Genomic DNA, 20,045 nt, shown 5'->3' on the forward strand with positions numbered 1-20,045 from the left:
TGCTCGATCCCACCTGGGATGTGAATCATCCCTTTGTTCAGCATATCCATGCTTTATATGCTACTCACCCATTAATCACTTAGTAGCTGTTTCAGTTACTGGATTGACTGTTACAGTACTGCAGCACTTGTGGTCAAGTAACCCTTATTTTACTTAATACTAACCCCCCCATGTACAAGAGTAGTGATGCTGGCATGTTGTTTTAATTGTTCTATTTTTTTCTTAGTTCTTTCTGATAATCTCTTATTGTGCCTAATTTATAAATTAAACTTAAAAAAAATTTTTTTCTTCTTTTTTGAAAATGAAAATGTTTGACTGGACTGGGAAGGTTCCTCCCATCCCTCAAAGCCAGAGCTAACAAAGTTCCCTTTAGGGTTCAGATGGAGGGAACCAGGATAGGGACTGGGAAGGGACCAGGAAGCAATGAAGGGAAGGAGTGGAAAGGAATAATCCAAATGGAGAGGAATAAAGCCTCCAAAATCTTCTACCTAAAAGTAAGAGATCTTATATCCAGGGGAACTTCCTCCCAGTGTGGTCAGGGAGACAGCGGAGCTTTAGATGTCAGTGTATTGATTTCCTTTTTTATTGAGACGAAGTCTCACCCTGTCACCCGGGCTGGAGCGCAGTGGTGCAAACTCGGCTCACTGCAACTTCCGCCTCCCGGGTTCAAGCGATTCTCCTGCCTCAGCCTCCCAAGTAACTGGGACTACAGGCACACGCCACCATGCCCAGCTAATTTTTTGCACTTTTTCACTAGAGACGGAGTTTCACCATGTTGGCCAGGGTGATCTAGAACTCCTGACCTCAAGTGATCTGCCCGACTCGGCCTCCCAAAGTGCTGGGATTTAAGGCATGAGCCACTGCACCTGTCCTGTATAATGATTTCTGATCATGTTGGGGGAACCTGGGGTTCTCCACAGATCCCATCCTCATAGGCCAGTCATGTCAGCTGAAGAATTCCAAGGTTTATAAATTTGGAAAGGAGAACTTCATTTCTCATAAAGGGTTGCAGCCTACAGGGTGGCCATTCTAACAGGCTGGGAAGCATAGCCTCCAGTCAAAAGCCAGAAATAGGTAGTTCCTCAACTTTATCATAGGTATGTATGTGTAGGAAAAAAAATACTATATATAGGGTTCTGTACTATCTGCATTTGGGTATTCACTGAGGGTCTTAGAACATATCCTCCATGTATAGGGGATATTACTATAAAATATAAATATATGCAAAGTCATACTATATTTGGTTATTTAATACTGTACAGCAAATTACAACAAAGGGGCATAAACTAATCTTTTATTATCTCTCATGTTTCTGTGGATTAGGGATTTAGGAATAGTTTGGCTGAGCAGTTTGTAGTCTTATGAGGGTGCAGCCCCATGTCAGTCAGGGCCTTAATCATCTGGCTTGACTGAGGCCAGAAGATCTGATTCTAAGGTGACTCACTAACATGGTTGACAAGTTTACTTTTGGTCAAGAAGGTACCACTTCTCCATGTGGGCTTCTCCATAGGGCTGCAGGATTGTCCTCATGATATGATGACCGGCTTCCCCTAGAGCAAGTGTACAAGAGACCAAAGCAGAAGTAAAGTCTATTAAGACATAGTCTTGGAAGTTACACATCATCACTTCAGCTGTATCATATTGGTTCTGCAGACCAGCCCTGATTTAATGTGGATGACACTACACAGGGCATGAATATAGACAATCCCTGACTTCTGATGGTTCAACTTATAGTTTTTTGACTTTATGATGGATTTGTTGGAGTATTAAATGCATTTTTTGACTTACAGTGGGTTTATGCAGAGGTAATCTCATCATAAGTCAACAGGCATCTATACTATCTTAGTCCATTTCTTTGCTGCTATATCAATTGCAAACTGAGTAATTTATGAAGAAAAGATTGATTTGGCTTACAGTTCTGGGAAGTCCAAGATCGAGGAGTCCATCTAGTGAGGGTCTTCTTGCTGCATTGTAACATGGCAGAAGGCATCACATGGTGAGGAAGTGTGCACAGGAGACAGAGAGGGGAAATTGACTTGAACTCACCCTTTTTGTTTTATCAGGAATCCACTCCCCCAGTAACTAACCCACTCCTATGATAATGGCAAAAATCCAGTTAACAGGGCAGAGCCTTCATGACCCAATCACCTCTTAAAGGTCCTGCCTCTCAACACTGTTACAGTGGCAATTAAATTTCTTTTTTTTTTCTTTTTTTTTTAATTATTATTATACTTTAGGTTTTAGGGTACATGTGCACAATGTGCAGGTTTGTTACATATGTATCCATGTGCCATGTTGTTTTGCTGCACCCATTAACTCGTCATTTAGCATTAGGTATATCTCCTAATGCTGTCCCTCCCCCCACCCCACAACAGTCCCCGGAGTGTGATGTTCCCCTTCCTGTGTCCATGAGTTCTTATTGTTCAGTTCCCACCTATGAGTGAGAACATGCGGTGTTTGGTTTTTTGTCCTTGCGATAGTTTACTGAGAATGATGTTTTCCAGTTTCATCCATGTCCCTACAAAGGACATGAACTCATCATTTTTTATGGCTGCATAGTATTCCAGATAGACTGGATTAAGAAAATGTGGCACATATACACCATGGCAATTAAATTTCAAGGTAAGTTTTGGAGGAGACATTCAAACCATAGCAGATACTTACAGGCAAGGATTATAGAGAGCCTTCTTGAAGGCTGGCTATCACAATACTAAATATTGTGTATTGAGATGTATGTTTGTGCATGCGTGTGTGTGTGTCTGCCTGTGCGTGTGTGTGTGTATAAATGGATGGAAATGGTAAACACCAACTACCAACTTCAGGATAGTGGCTTCATTTGGAAAAAGATCACCCTGCTTTAGTGGAAAATTGAACTGGAGCAAGGCTGGAATGAAGGACTCCAATTACAATGTAGCTGATAGAAGAAAGAGATGGTGGTGGCCTGGACTAAAATGGTGATAGTGTAGAGAGTATCAGAGGGCTTAGAGCTGTTTAAAAAATAGAATGAAAGGGCCGGGGTTGGTGGCTCACACCTGTAATCCCAGCACTTTGGGAGGCCAAGACGGGTGGATCACAAGGTCAGGCATTCGAGACCAGCCTGGCCAACATAGTGAAACCACGTCTCTACTAAAAATACAAAAAATTAGCCGGGCATGGTGGCAGGCACCTGTAATCCCAGCTACTCGGGAGGCTGAGGCAGGAGAAACGCTTGAGCCTGGGAGGTGGTGGTTGCCGTGAGCCGAGATTCCGCCACTGCACTCCAGCGTGGGTGATAGAGTAAGACTCCAAAAAAAAAAAAAAAAAAAAATCGAATGAAAGCACATGATGACTGATAAGATATGAGAAATGTCAGATTCTGGCTCTACGAATAGTCAAGGTTGCCAGGTAATTTTCTGGCTTGGTCAAAAATAAAATAATGGTGGTGTTATTGGTTGAGATTATGGGTGGTTAGGGAAGATGGATTCACTTTTAGGACTTTTGAGTTTCAGTTATGGCTGTGGGAGACCCAATTTCTAGCAGACAATTGAATATAGGCTTGGGATATCATCAGCATTTACATGAGACTGTGGGAGGACGTGAGATTGCCTAGAGAGTATGTGAATTGAGAAGCACAGAGGCCTAGGACAAAGCACTTAGAAACTTTTAAGGGATGAATAGAGGAAGAATAGCTTATGAGGGGAAATTAGAAGGTCTAGACGGAAAGAAAAGCTAGAAGCATCATAGAAGCCGGTGGGGAAACTTTTTACAAAGGGAGGGAGTCGTTAACATCATTAGATGCTGCTAAAACAAGCAAGTTAAGAGCTAAAATTTCTACTGAATTTAGCAACCTAATGTCATGTGTGACCTAGAAGAGGATTTCTTAGTCAAATGATGAGATCCAAATTGGATTGAATTGTGACCTTAGCAGTATTATCTTTTTCTTTTTTTCTAGACAGAATTTTGCTCTTGTTGCCCAGGCTGGAGTGCAGTGGCACAATCTCAGCTCACTGCACCCTCCACCTCCTGGGTTCAAGTAATTCTTCTGCCTTGGGTGCCTGAGTAGCTAGGATTACAGGTGTCTGCCACTACACCCGGCTAATTTTTTGTATTTTTAGTAGAGATGGAGTTTCACCACGTTGGCCAGACTGGTCTCGAACTCCTGACCTCAGGTGATCCACCCGCCTCGGCCTCCCAAAGTGCTAGGATTACAGGCATGAGCCACCGTGCTTGGCTGAGGAATATTATCTAACGTTACTAGACTCTATTATTCTTAGCTGCAAAAGAAGGATATTAGTTTGCATGATCTCTCTGGCCTTCCAACACTGAAATTCTATGATTATATCTCACACTTACGATGCAGAATATTACAGAAAATGGGGAGGAAATCGACAATGTTAAGATCATAAGCCCCTGAAATCATCCATCATATATAGTTCTACTTCAAGTAGCTTTGCAGAAAAACCCCAACATGTGCTTCCTTGTGTACCAGTTCTCTTTCATAATAAGCCCTCAAGATATATACAGGTGATATATTTTAGTGGAGATTTTACTCATTATTTTGAACACCAGCCAAACTTCATACTATATATTTTACAAGCATTTTAAAAATATTTTACAAAATAATAAACATTTGTATTTTATGACTTTTTTCAACTCCTGATGCCTCAAAGCCGTTTTTAAAATATGTATTCCTTCTTCAAATGCAATTGTTTGTAGTTCCTGTGCTACTCTTCTGAGTCTGCACAATTCCATAGCTTTTTGTTTTTATGCCTAAATCTGTTATCATGTTCTAGCTCTAAGTATTCATGTTGAATGCTCCACAATTTCTAGGCTTTTTTTGAAGCACACTGCTCTGGAACATACTTATATTATTTCTTATTGTATTCATATGGAAATCAAAACAAAAGATAAAAAAATCCAACCAAACAGCCACTTGATGCAATTTATACTTTAAAAGAATATTTTGTCTCTAGATAATAGTGGCTGACAACTGTCATTAGCTTATGAATACCCATTGTGACTTCACTACAGCCAGCTGTTTATTGTTTATATTGTGAAACTTGAGGAACCTTGGCAATTGTTATTCCTGAGTTGCAAACTAAGAAATCTAACGTTGACATTACAATCTACTGTGTAGGAAAGAAGCAGGCCTTGGGATTTCAAAAGCAGTATAATAAAGGCTTGTCAGCTCTGAATTGCATTATTCCTTGTAGAGTTTCTCAAAAGCTTTCTTATTTCATTCCCTTGAAAAAAGCATCATGCTCTTTAAAGGAAAAAGTTAAATTGGGTATGAAAGACCTCCATATTCTCTGTTGACTTTGTCTCAGTTATTTTAAAACAGTAACCCCTAAGCATTTACCTGTGAAACTGATGTTTTAGTGCATTTGTAACTGCCCAACAGCTTCTCTGTGCCCACTGCCTAGATAGAACCAATTTGTCAAGAGAGGAGAATTGCAATAGAGAAAGAGTTTAATTCACACAGAGCTGGCTGAACAGGAGACTGGAGTTTTATTACTCAAATTAGTCTCCCCAAATTGGAGGCCAGGATTCTTCAAGGATAGTTTGGTGGGCAGGGGGCTAAGGGAATGAGTGCTGCTGATTGGTTGTGGATACAGTCATAGGGGTGTGGAAAATGGTCCTCATGTGCTGAGTCCTCTTCTGGGTGGGGGCCACAGGAGCCTGAAAGGACATCTCAAAAGGCTAATCTTAGGTTCTACAACAGTGATGTTATCTGCATGAGTGGGAGTGGGGAAGTTGCAAATCTTGTGACCTCTGGAATAATGGCTTGGTAATCCCTTCCACTTATATCTTAGCAGAATTCAGCCTCCTCCCATCTTCCTAACCTGTTGCTCTTTCGTTAGTTTTGTGAAGGCAGTTTATTTTGGGGGAAGGCATATTATTTAAACTAAAAACTAAATTTCTCCCAAAGCTAGCTAGGCCCAAGCCCAGGAATGACCAAGGGCAGTTTGGAGGTTAAAGGAAGTATGGAGTTGGTTAGATTAGGTGTCTTTCACTGTCATAATTTTCTCACTTTTATAATTTTTGCAAAGACAGTTTCAAGATCCCCCAAATATATTTCAGACTCACAGATTCTATCTCGTATTTAAATTCAGCTCTCTCTACTTCTTGATCTGTGGTTACTCTTTTTCACAAAGCCTGTGAGGCTTTGGCTGAATTCTAAACCACAAGACCAGCTTAGAACAACTTCCTAGAAAATAACTATTGCCAGTAATATAAAATGAATAATTTTGCTTCCCTCTAGCCACAGTAGAGAGATAGACTTGAACACATGAACATTTGGTAGACATTCTCAGAAGAACCATATCTTAGAAGTAAGGACAAATTGGTCCTAGAATAAAGATTCTCTAGATCTGTCCTAAAATAATTTTTTGAAGTCTTGAAAGGGCCAAACTAACATGCAAGTATTTTAACTGTACAAGATCCAGCACTCAACAATGTAAAATTAAAAATTTCTAACCACCAATCAAAAATTATTAGGCATATGAAGAAGCAAAAAATAAGCCTTCCAAAAATTCAATGAACAGACCTAGAAATGTCAGAGATAATGGAATAAACAGCCAAGAATGTTAAAATAGCTGTCATAAATATGATCCTTATGCTCATAGAGAAAAGGAAAAATGTAAGTATAATGTGAAAAGAAATGGAAGATATAAAAACAAATGCAACTTCTAGAGGTGAAAAATATGTCTGAAATGAAAACACCATATAGATGGAATTACCAGGAAATTAGACACTGCAGAAGAAAAAAAATCCATGATGTTGAAGTATATTGCAATTAAAACTATCCAAAATGAAGCTGAGAGGGGGAAAAAAAGCCCCTGAAATGTATGAAGAAAGCCTCAGTGACCTGTGAGACAATATCACATGGCCTAACATAAGTGTAATTGGAATCCCAGAAGGGTAGGAGACAGAAAAAAAGAATAGTTGAATAAAGGTCAAAAGTTTTCCAAATTTGAGGAAAGCCAGATCTAAAAAATCTAACAACTCCCAACCATTCATAAAGAAAAGAAAAGCACATCACAGTCAAATTGTTGAAAACCAATGATAAAAGGAAAATGTTGAAAAGCAGGCAGAGGGCTGGGCATGGTGGCTTACACCTGTGAGCCCAGCATTTTGGGAAGCTGAGGCAGGGGGATTGCTTGAGACCAGCCTGGGCAACATAGTGAGACCCTGTCTCTACAAAAATTAAAATTAAAAATTAAAATTAAAAAAATTAGCTGGCCCAGCACTTTGGGAGGCTGAGGCAGGTGGATCCCCTGAGGTCAGGAGTTCGAGACCAGCCTGGCCAACGTGGTGAAACCCTATCTCTACTAAAAATACAAAAATTTGCTGAGTGTGGTGTTGTGTACCTGTAATCCCAGCTATTGGGGAGGCTGAGGCAGGAGAATCGCTTGAACCCGGGAGGTGAAGGCTACAGTGAGCCAAGATCACACCACTGCACTCCAGCCTGGGTGACAGAGCGCGACTCTGTCTCAAAAATAAAATAAAATAAATTAGCTGGGCATGGTGGCACATGCCTGTAGTCCCAGCTACTTTGGAGGCTGAGGCGGGAGTATCCAGTGAGCCCAGTAGTTTGAGACTGAGTGAGCTATGATGGTGCCACTGAACTCCAGCCTGGGCAACGGAATGAGACCCTGTCTTTATTAAAAAGTAAAAGTTTTAAAAAGGCAGACAGAGGAAAAAAGACATAGAGGAACAAAGATAAGAATATACACAAACTCTTATCATATACTATGCAAAACAAAATTTCTTTAAAAGATAATCAAAAGGTAAACCACACAAAAATAATGTGCAGTTTATGATATATGTAGAAAAACATGTGAGAACAATACCATGAAGAATGCAAGCAGGGGAAATGGAAGTATTTGTTGTAAGGTCCTCTAAACTATACCTAAAGTGATATTATATTATTTGAAGACTGACCGTGATATGGTAAAGATGTATAACATAGAGCAGAATTCAGCAAACTATGACCTTCGGCAGTGCTCCTCAACCTTTTTGGCACCAGGGACCAGTTTCATGCAAGACGCTTTTTCGATGGTACCAGTCTGTAGCCTAGGGGTTGGCAACCCCCTGACCTACAGGCCAAAGCCAGCCTATTGCTTATTATAAATAAAGTTTGTTGGAACACAGCCATGCCTATTTGTTTATATATTGCCTGTGGCTGCTTTTGCACCACAGTAACAGAGTTTATAGTTATAACCGAGATCTTATGACCGACAGAGTCTAAAATATTTAATACCTCAGCCTTTACAGAAAAAAGTTTAGCAATACTTGCTCTAGAGTAATGCTTAAAAAAAATAAAATAAGGGCCAGGCGTGGTGGCTCACCCCTGTAATCCCAGCACTTTGGGAGGCCAAGGCGGGCGGATCATTTGAGGTCAGGAGTTTGAGACCAGCCTGGCCAACATAGTGAAACCCTGTCTCTACTAAAGAAAAATTAGTATGGGTGTGGTGATGGGTACCTGTAGTGCCAGCTACCCAGGAAGTAGAGGCAGGAGAATGGCTAGAACTCAGGAGGTGGAGGTTGCAGTGAGCCAAGATCACACTACTACACTCCAGCCTGGGCAACAGAGCAAGACCCTATCTCAAAAAAAATAAAAATAAATAAAATAAGGTATATTTAAGAAGTCAATAGCAGAGATTAGCCTGGACATTGTGGCTCAATCCTGTAATCCCAGCACTTTGGGATGCTGAGGTTTGAGAATTGCTTGAGTCCAGGAGTTCAAGGTCAGCCTGGGCAACATAGCGAGACCCTGTCTCTACCCCCACCAAAAAAAAAATTATCCAGGCATAGTTACATATGCCTATAGCCACTCAGGAACCTGAGGTAGGAGGATCACTTGAGCCCAGGAGATCAAGGCTGCAGTGAGCTGTGATCACACCACTGTACTCCAGGCTGGGAGACAGATTAGGACCATGTCTCTAAAAAATAAAAGTGAAAAAAAAATAGAGATTAAATTATAATAAATAGTGATTAAATGAAAAAATCCTTTTTAAAGAGATTAAAAGATAGTTAATCTAAAAAATGGCAAGAATAGAGGAAAAGTAGAAGAAAGAACAGTAGGGTCAAATAGAAAATAAGTAGTAAGATGGTAGACTTATACTCAGCCATACTTAAATTACATTAAATGCAAATAATATACATACTTTAATTAAAAGGCAGAGATTGTTAGATTGGATAAAATAGCAAGACCCAACTATAAGCTTTCTACAGGAAACTCACTTTAAATAAAACATGGATAAGGTAAAAGGATAGGGAAAGATACACTATGAAAACATGTCACACAAAGGCTTGTATGCAAATAATCATAAAAGCTTTATTCATAGTAGCCAAAACCTGGAAACAACCCAGATGTTCATCAACAAGATAAACAAGTTGTGGTGTGTCTATGCAATGACACCCTTCTCAGTAATACAAATGAATGACTACTAATGAACTAGTTAATTAATGAACTACTAATAACAACATAGGTGAATCTCATAATCATGCCAAGAGAAAGAAGCCAAATACAAAAGGGACCATAGCGTGATTTTATTTATATAAAAATCTGTGAAAACCTAATATAATCTGTGGTGACAAAAATCAGATCAATGGTTACCCAGGGATTAACTGGGATGGGGATCAGAGAATTTGGGGGAATCATAGAAATGTTCTTTATTTTGATTCTTATGTAAAAACTCATCAGATTTCCATTTTAAGTAAGAATGTGTTTTGTTATTTATAAACTATGTCTCAATTAGGGTTATTTCTTGAAAATTCAAATCATGAAAGATTTTAGTGTGAAGATTTTGTAGATAATGTAGGCCTTATAAACTACTAGAATAGACAAGGAAATAAGATGTAAATGTCTACAACTACAACCGTGGAAAGCTTGATGCATTTTGGATTTCCAAAACATTAATCTTAACACACATTTGCTATAAACTCTTCGATTAGTAGGGATATAAATCCTTAGAAGCATAACAGAATGTAATTTTTGACTCTTATTTTATTTTTAAAAATTGTTTTTAGAAGCCAGGCACAGTGGCTCATGCCTTTAGTCCCAGCACTTTGGGTGTCCAAGGCAGGTCACTGCTCAAGCTCAGGAGTTCAAGACCAGCCTGGGCAACATGGTGAAACCCTGTCTCTACAAAAAAAAAAAAAAAAAAAAAATAGCCTGGCATGGTGGTGCACGCCTGTAGTCCCAGCAATTTGGGAGGCTGAGGCAGGAGAATCACTTGAGCTTGGGAGCTCGAGTCTGCAGTGAGCTGTGATCATGCCACTGCACTCCTGGGTGATAGAGCAAGACCCTGTCTCAAAAAAAAAAAAAAAAAATGGTTTTAGACATGGGGTCCCACTCGGTTGCTCAGGCTGGAGTGCAGTGGCGCAATCATAGCTCACTGGAGATTCAAACTCCTTGGCTCAAGCAATCCTCCTGCCTCAGCCTCCTGAGTAGCTGGTACTACAGACACATGTCGCCACATCTGGTCAACTTTTGATTCTTCAAAGAAGCTAGTAAGGAAACATTATCATTTATGTATCATGTAATATGCTAAGTGTTCTAAATTATTTATGTATTTCACTCATTTCTCACAACAGCTCTGTGAGTTAGGGATTAAACCCCCTTGTTTTTTTTCGGACAGAGTCTCACTCTGTTGCCAGGCTGGAATGCAGTGTCGCAGTCTTGGCTCACTGCAGCCTCCACCTCCTGGGTTGAAGTGATTCTCCTGCCTCAGCCTCCCGAGTAACTGGGACTACAAGCGTGCACCACCACGCCCAGCTAATTTTTTTATTTTTAGTAGAGACAGGGTTTCACCACATTGGCCAAGATGGTCTCAATCTCTTGACCTCATGATCTGCCCACCTCGGCCTCCCAAAGTGCTTGGGATTACAGGCATGAGCCACCATGCCTGGCCAAAGCCCATTTTATATATGAAAAAAGTGAGGCTCAGAGAAGTTATATAATATGCCCAAAATTACAGAGCCAAGATTCAGTCCCATATTTGACTCCAAAGCCTGTTTTCTTTCCTCAGTGCTAACATCATCTTTAAATGCTTAGTTGCTTATGTAAAAATTTTTTTATTTTAAAAATGCATTTTTTAAAAAATGTATTTGAAAATTATTCTGAAAGAGGGTTATTTTGATAATTGCTCTACTGGGACCCTACAAATCAAGAATACTGAGGGAGAAAATAAGGAAATAGGCATTCTATGCTATACTTTTGTAGAAGATCCCTTCAATTAATAGTTCATAATAAATTTTCCCTTCATAACATTTTGTTATAAAATCTTAAACTCTGAGTTTTGGTTCTGTCTAGCCAAGCTCATGAAGACATTCAAGAGAACATGAATTGTTTTTGATAGAATGCTAACTTATGACAACTGAAGAATGGCTAGGTTCATAAATTTGGAAAGGAGACCTATATTTCTCATAAAGGTTGCAGGCTGCAGGGTGGCCATTCTGACAGGCTGTGACAGAAGCCAGAAACAGACACTTTGAGGAAGAGGCAAAAAGAACAGGAATGCATGCTGAGCAGGGTGGCCAAATATACATACTCAGTACGCTATAGGAGAGGCCATGCGTATTTATGAAAGGAGAAATGTGTGTATGCACAACTGAGCTTCATGCCCCTTCGTGGGGCCTGTGTACAAAAAATGGCTGCATCAGCATAATCTGAGGGTGGAGTTTTCAGCTCTCTGGCATCAAAAGATGAAGCAGAGGGTGTGAAAACCCTCACTGCACATTCTCAGTAGACTGGCCAGAACCGCTCCACGGTTGGTGGCCTCTTGTCAGGCAAAAAAGAGGGGCAGTGTTGGTCAGTTAATTGGTTGATACCAGTGGTGGAGTCTTTTGAAAGGGCTAGTTTCTCTTAAGCCCTTAGGAAAGAATGCCTAATGGTGGCTAGCAAGGAAGGGGTATAATGAATTGTGTCTGACCTCCCATCCTGTCGTGGCTGAGAACTTAGCTTTAAAGGTTTACCCTGGGGTCCCCTTGGCCAAGAGGGGGTCCATTCAGTCAGTTGAGGGGCTTAGGATTTCACTTTTGTTTCTCACTTATCAGCTTGGATATAATACTGTACTATATATACATGAATTGACTGTTTTGGAGTAAGAGTCTCACTTATTAGTGTACTTCTTGAAAGCTCTGGATCCCGAGAGCCACATCCTACAGGCTATGAAGTCTGGCCCAGCAATCTCTGACTGCTTAATAAAATCTTGCTAAATGGAACCAGGGCTTGTATTCACCAATATCTAGAACTTCACCTGATATCCTTGAGAAAGCCTCTCCTTGACCCACTCAGAAGACAGTTCCTTGCCTGTTTTTTCATATCTGTAAAATGAGCTATGTGATCCATTTGATCTTTTATAAGCCAGTTCCCAGAATAACCTTCAACTAAAGCTAAAGGGCATATACTTAAACCTTCTTTGAAAACATTTTAAATCACACTAATAATAGACCCCCATGCAAGAATAGTAATAATATGACTTTAACTTACATTGAAATCCAATTATCATATGTTTGTGGGTCTTTTTCATTCAGATGTTACAGTGGTTTATCAAAATGGGTTACCTGTGATATCTGTGAGGCTACCATCCCGGCGTGAACGCTGTCAGTTCACACTCAAGCCTATCTCTGACTCTGTTGGTGTGTTTTTACGACAACTGCAAGAAGAGGATCGGGGAATTGACAGAGTTGCTATCTATTCACCAGGTATAGTCACCATCATTATTAATTACCATCTACCCCTCATTTCACCCCACAGCATTTCTAGACACATACATACATACCACACATGTAGCTACAAAAGAACCCTATACTGTTAACTTCAGAAAACTTTTTTCTTTTGCTTAGCACTTACCAGGAGAGGAAGTGATTTCTCTCCCAGTGGTACTCAGAATATAATTGATCGGTTTTAGCAAATGTGTATGCACAGGGAATCTCATTCAAAAGCAGCTCACATATAATGCCATGAGCAAAGATGAACAATCAATCACATTTTATATTATTGAGACTTTTTATCATTACTTTAGGTGTAGAATAAATACTTCCAGTAGTTAAACCCTCATCTCTGGAAAGAAAAGTTTGCCAAAATAGAGAAGTATATGATTTGAAAAGAATATAAAATAAGGCACTAAAAATTACCGTTTTATATATTTAATTTATTTATTTTTTAATCTTTTTAAGTTTTTTTCCCATTTTTAAGTTTTTTCCCATTGTTTTTTCCTCATTTTTACTTTAAAATTTTTCAAATCTACAGAAAACTTGAAAGGTTAGTACAATAAATGCCCATTTACCCTTCACCTGGATTCACCAGTTAACAATTACCACATTTCTACTCATCTGGCAATATAATTAGTAGACCAGCTTGTGGATGTATAATACTTTGCTAACCCCAGCATCTGCCTGTACTGAATTATTGGCAACTAATCAGTGACTATACTGAAAAGTACCATATGTCAGAAAATACTGTTTTTTTTTTTTTTGACTCAACCAGCTTCCATTATAGACAATGTTAAGTCCATACAGCTCTCCCAGTGATCCTAGATTTCCAATGTACACCTATAGAACTATGACCATTAATTATTTCACTTGCTCATATAGTTCACAGGAAAAGCTGTTGTTAAATCTTCACAAACTTGAGTCCTAAAAACAGAGCTTCAACCTAAACTTTGTTTGCATAGGAAATGAGGCAAAAAGTTAACTGAAATTTTAAAAGGAAGAGGTAATTTTTAAAAACTATTTTGAAGATTGAATTTTCCTGACCATTCTTGAATAATTATGGACCTATGACAAGTTTCATTTGAAATTTTCACAGATGGTGTTCGCGTTGCTGCTTCAACAGGAATAGACCTCCTCCTCCTTGATGACTTTAAGCTGGTCATTAATGACTTAACATATCACGTACGACCACCAAAAAGAGGTAAAATAGTAACCTTGGTAAGGTCACAGAAATGTGGGAAGGGCTTTTGGAAATAACTTTATTTTTTTTCCTTGGGTAACCTTAAGAAACAGACAGTATTCAAAGAACGCTGAAAGTTTTACATACAGATAGACACTATTTCAGTTGAAGAGCTCATTGAGTACTTGGTACTTGGCTAGTACATCGACTAAAATCACTTCGATTCTGCCTAGATTCCAGAATGCTTTATTATCTGACATTGTCACTCTGTTTCACATAAATGAATGTCCAACATAACTGAAGCCCCTTCCCTTCATAAAGGCCAAAAGTTGTACTACTTTAATAACATTACAGGAGATATCTTTTTAAAATAAGCTATAGGCTTCTCTGTTCTCTTAAGCATTATAATAAGTATTGAGCTTTTTTTATGGCTCAAGGTCAGCAATATGAAAGTCAATTATTGTACAATAATAATAGTTCTTAGGAACTTATGACATGATTTTTTGTTGTTGTTGTTTTTTGTTTTTTTGAGACAAGGTCTCACCCTGTCACCCAGGATGGAGTGCAGTGGCATAATCACAGCTCACTGCAGCCTCGACCTCAAATTATCCTCCCAAGCAGCTGGAGTAGCTTGGACTACAGGCATGTGCCACCATGCCTGGATAATTTTTTTTCTTTTTGTAGAGATGAAGTCTCACTATGTCGCCCAGGCTGGTCTTGAACTTCTGGGCTCAAGCACTCCTCCCTCTCTGGCCTCCCAGAGTGTTGGGATTACAGGCGTGAACCACTGTTCCCAGCCTGTATATGCTTTTATGGGAAAAGGAAAGGTGCTCGCCTCAGACACAAATTGTAACAGGGCACCAAAAAACTCAGTAATCAAGATAAAGAATTGTCGGGTTTTTTTGTTTGGGTTTTTTTTTTAAGAGTCTCACTCTGTCACCCAGGCTGGAGCACAGTGGCATGACACTGGCTTACTGCAGCCTCCACTTCCCAGGTTCAAGCCAGATACAGGTTTCACCATATTGGTCAGGCTGGTCTCGAACTCTTGACCTCAGGTGATCCATACACCTTGGCCTCCTAAAGTGCTGTGATTACAGGCATGAGCCACTATTCCCAGCCGCCAGGCTAATTTTTTTTTTTTTTTTTTTTTTTTTAGTAGAAATGGGGTTTCGCCATGTTGGCCAGAATGGTCTTGAACTCCTGACCTCAAGTTATCCACCTGCCTCAGCCTCCCAAAGTGCTGAGATTATAGCCATGAGTCACCGCACCCAGCAAGATCAATAGTATTTTTATGTACTATTTTAAAAAACCAGAGTTAATGCAAAAAATGCATGATGATCAAAATTTTAAATAAAGACAGAGTCAGTATTGCTAATATTTCTTTTCATCCTGGCCTCTGCTATGGCTCTGCACAGTGCAATGCTAAGTAGCCCTCTAAAATAGCATTTTGAGTTGTGTCTTTTTTTTTTTTTTTCTTTGAGACTGAGTCTTGCTCTGTCACCCAGGCTAGAGTGCAGTGGCACAATCTCGGCTCACTGAAAGTTCCGCCTCCCGGATGCACGCCATTCTCCTGCCTCAGCCTCCCGAGTAGCTGGGACTACAGGCGCCTGCCACCACACCTGGCTAATTTTTTGTATTTTTAGTAGAGATGGGGTTTCACCGTGTTAGCCAGGATGGTCCCGATCTCCTGACCTTGTGATCCGCCCGCCTCGGCCTCCCAAAGTGCTAGGATTACAGGCGTGAGCCACCGCGACCGGCCGAGTTGTGTCTTTTTTGGTCCTGTTTCTCTATTTACCCTTGATATTCATTGTAACTCACTGCTGTTGTTAATGCCCCTTCCACCACTCCTTCCACCAGCCCCATAGGACAGCAGTTCCCAACCTTTTTGGCACCAGGGACCAGTTTTGTTAAAGATAATTTTTCCACTGACAGTGGGGGCGGGGGCAGAGGCGGTGGTTTTGGAATGAAACTGTTTCACCTCAGATCCTCAGGCATCAGTTAGATTCTCATAAGAAGCGCACAACCTAGATCCCTCACATGCACAATTTACAATAGGGTTTGTGCTCTATGAGATCTAATGCTGCTGCTGATCTGACAGGAGGTGGAGCTCAGGCAGTAATGCTCACTCACTGGCCTCCTCCTGTGCAGCCTGGTTCCTAATAGGCCACTGACCAGTACTGGTTTGCACCCCAGGGGTGGGGGACCGCTGCTGTAGGATATTCCTTCTTTTCAATCCTGCTTTTAAGAATTGGGTTTAGGCCTGGCAAGGTGGCTCACACCTGTAATCCCAGCACTTTAGGAAGCTGAGGCAGGAGGATTGCTTAAGACCAGGAGTTTGGGACCAGCCTGGGCAACACAGTAGCAACCAGCCTGGGCAACACATCTTTTAAAAAAAAAAAAGAAAAAGAAAAAGAAAGAATTGGGTGTAACATAGAAAAGTTCTGAGTGAAACCCTGTTATTAAATTCCTCTGTAATCTGGTCCACATCTACCTTTTAAAATGTTTTCTTTCCCTCCTGCATGTTGCCTACTTTTTCTCCACTGTGTATTCCTTCGTGGTTTCCTGAACTATGCCCCGTTCTTTTCCATCTCACTGTTTGCTCACTTTCCTCTGCCGAAGATGCCTTTCTTTCTAACCCCTGTTTTCTCAAGTCAAACTTGTCAATATTGACTCTTCCAGTAAACCTTTAATGATCATACTCTTTCTGTCTCTGACCCCTGACCAACCAAAAATGATTAATCTCTTCTCTGAATTTTGCTTCGTCCTTTTCTTTGATGCTGTGAGGGAAGGCACTGTGATTTTGTATTCCCCATTGATTCCTTCTACATTGAGTGAATTAAATGTGTTCTCTGGGTAGCATTTTGATTGTGCAGAGGCCATATTCACTTTCTTTAAGCTAAATGAGAGGGAGCTAGCTGGGAGAAAGTATATAAAAGTATCCTTAAATAGTAAGAATGGAAAGATATTCTTTAAATACAGTTGACTGTTGAACAAAGCAGGTTTGAAAAACCTTGCAAACGAACCACATAACCTAGAAATATCTAAAAAATTAAGAAAAGTTAAGTATGTCATGAACGCATGAAATATGTGTAGACACAAGTCTATCTTATTTTATTTTATTTTATTTTATTTTTGAGACAGTCTCTCTCTGTCCCCCAGGCTGGAGTGCAGCAGTGCAATCTCAGTTCACTGCAACCTCTGCCTCCCGAGTTCAAATTATTCTCCTCCCTCAGCCTCCCTGTAACTGGGATTACAGGCACGTGCCACCATGCCTGGCTAATTTTTGTATTTTTAGTAGAGATGGGGTTTCACCATGTTGGCCAGGCAGGTCTTGAACTCCTGACCTCAGGTGATCCACCCACCTCGGCCTCCCAAAGTGCTGGGATTACAGGCATGAACCACCACACCCTTCCTATTTTTTATCGTTTACTACCATAAAATATATACATATCTATTATAAAAAGTTAAAAATTATCAAAACTTATGCACACATAGACCATGCATGATGCCATTTGCAGTTGACAGAAATGTAAACAAATGTAAAGATGCAGTATTAAATAATATCTGCATAAAATTGACTCTAGTACATAGAGAAATTACTACTCTAGTAATTTCTTTTTTTTTTTTTCGAAACGGAGTCTCGCTCTGTCGCCCAGGCTGGAGTGCAGTGGCGCAATCTCGGCTCACTGCAAGCTCCGCCTCCGAGGTTCACGCCATTCTTCTGCCTCAGCCTCTCCAAGTAGCTGGGACTATAGGCGCCCGCCACCACGCCCGGCTAATTTTTTGTATTTTTAGTAGAGACGGGGTTTCACCGTGGTCTCGATCTCCTGACCTCATAATCCGCCCGCCTCGGCCTCCCAAAGTGCTGGGATTACAAGTGTGAGCCACCGCGCCCAGCCAACTCTAGTAATTTCATAGCCACCTCTTGTTGCTATTGCGGTAAACTCAAGTGTTTTTAATATCACATACCACACAGTTTTAAAATGCTGTGTGGTGCTAATTATCTCCTCATGGATAGTTCTTCTTTCCAGTAAATTGTCTATTGCAGTAAAAATTGATCTCTTTCAGTTCTCGAAATTTTTTTGTGTTTAGTCCACCTTGAATAACACTGTGGGACCCATACGAAGTGCTACCAGTGATGCTGGAAATGCTCCCAAGAAGCAGAGAAAAGTGATATGACATTGCAAGAAAAAGTTGGATTGCTTGATATGTACCGTAGACTGAGGTCTGCAGCTATGGTTGCCCATCATTTTAGACAGATGATTTATCTTGTAAACAGACAATGTAAACTTACAATGTAGATAAATACAGTACAACACTATAAATTTATTTTCCCTTCTTTATGATTTTAATGTTTTCTTTTCTCTGGCTTTACTGTAAGAATACAGTATATAATACATATACAAAACATTCGTTAATTATGTTATTGGTAAGGCTTCTAGTCCAGGTAGGCCATTAGTAGTTAAGTTTTTGAGGTTTCAAAAGTAGGAGGGTGGTGCCCCAACCCCCCCCCACCCCCCGCCACATTGTTCAAGGGTCAACTGTAGTAAGACATTATCAAATCAGATTTTTTGAAGTTGGAATAATTAAACATGTAGACCAGGGACAGTTGGCCATTTATCAGCTATGCTAATGTGTTTTTCTTCTTTATTCCCTGATTCTCGGGCTAGAAGTTCTCTTTAAAATAACAGAAGTACAAGTCCTATTTTACAGAGGTGTGTTTTTGTGTAAATTATTTAGAGAGTTCACCTGTTTAGATTTTCTATTGGTAACTTTCTGAAAGTTCACTAATATAATGCTATATAAAGTATAACAATCAGGAAAGTTAAGATGTGAGTTTCCATGTATTATGTTGTCAAAAACTAAAGGTATTTTAATCAATTAATAAATACCAACCATTTCTGTAATAACTGTATTTTTTAAACAGAAATGAACATTTAGTTTTTTAAATAAAGCTTTTCTCAAATTGAATAAGAAAAGGTAGAAATTGAAAAAACAGGGGATTGTATTTGATTCCCTGGTGATTTGGCAGCCTAAAACAACCCGTTGCTTTATCTGTATCCAGGAACTCTGGAATATCTACCTTGCTTCTCTAGAAGTAAATTAGGGTATAAAGCTTGCAAGGGTCAAAAACCTATAATTCATGGAAATAATCATAAATTGAAGTGTGAACTTTAGTAACTCAATAGCATTGGTGTAGAATTTCAAAAGACATTTTTAATGTTTAGATGCACACATCATAGCTCTCTTAGTTCTGCTATTTGCTAGTGAGAGATTATGCCATCAGATACCATCTCTCGCAGAAACTCAATATGATTTTAAATCCATAAACACTTTGTTTTCCTTGATTTTAAATTTAATTATTTTTTTGAGACAGGGTCTCACTCTGTCACCCAGGCTGGAGCGCAGTGTTGTGATCACAGCTCATTGCAGCCTTGACCTCCCAGGCTCAAGCAAGCAGATCCTCCCACCTCAGCATCCCAAGTAGCTAGGACTATAGGCACACGCCACACACCTGGCAAATTTTTTATTTTTTGTAGAGATGAGGTTTCCCTATGTTGCCCAGGCTGTGGTTTTTTTTTTTTTTTTTTTTTTTTTGAGATGGAGTCTCGCTCTGTTGCCCAGGCTGGAGTGCAGTGGTGCAATCTTGGCTCACTGCAAGCTCTGCCTCCTGGGTTCATGCCATTCTCCTGTCTCAGCCTCCCAAGTAGATGGGACTACAGGCGCCTGCCACCATGCCCGGCTAATTTTTTTGTATTTTTAGTAGAGACAGGGTTTCACCGTGTTAGCCAGAATGGTCTCAATCTCCTGACCTCATGATCCTCACCCTCCTTGGCCTCCCAAAGTGCTGGGATTACAGGTGTGAGCCACCATGCCCGGCCTTCCCTGGTTTTTAAACATAGTAAAGAAAATCTTTTTTTCTTCTTTTGATAAAATGCAAAATAGGCTCAAATTTTGTTTCTACCTTGTGTCTTTCTGGCCCTGGTTGAGGAAGGTATTGCTGGCGTCCAAGGTACCACCACTCTTTTTCAGCTGACTACAGTAAGAGAGTGGTTTGAAATTCTGTATTTAAGAGGGATGCCATTCATTGAATAAGCATGTTCCGTTCCTCTGCCCTGCGTTGCAATGCTTTAGTGAAAGGGCTAAACGGAGGAAAGAAATA

General features: G+C 40.1%; 1 protein-coding gene across 1 annotated transcript in view; it reads left to right on the forward strand.

Moving 5' to 3' along the window:
• Window positions 1-20,045, forward strand: part of MCU (mitochondrial calcium uniporter) — a 197,401-nt gene that overhangs the window by 155,968 nt on the left and 21,388 nt on the right. The window contains exons 3-4 of the mRNA XM_003271237.4: window positions 12,523-12,693; window positions 13,799-13,903. Coding sequence (XP_003271285.1) covers window positions 12,523-12,693; window positions 13,799-13,903 — 276 coding nt within the window. The remainder of the gene's footprint in view (window positions 1-12,522; window positions 12,694-13,798; window positions 13,904-20,045) is intronic.

Source organism: Nomascus leucogenys, chromosome 18, assembly GCF_006542625.1.
Source record: "Nomascus leucogenys isolate Asia chromosome 18, Asia_NLE_v1, whole genome shotgun sequence".
Classification (NCBI taxonomy): Eukaryota; Metazoa; Chordata; class Mammalia; order Primates; family Hylobatidae; genus Nomascus; species Nomascus leucogenys.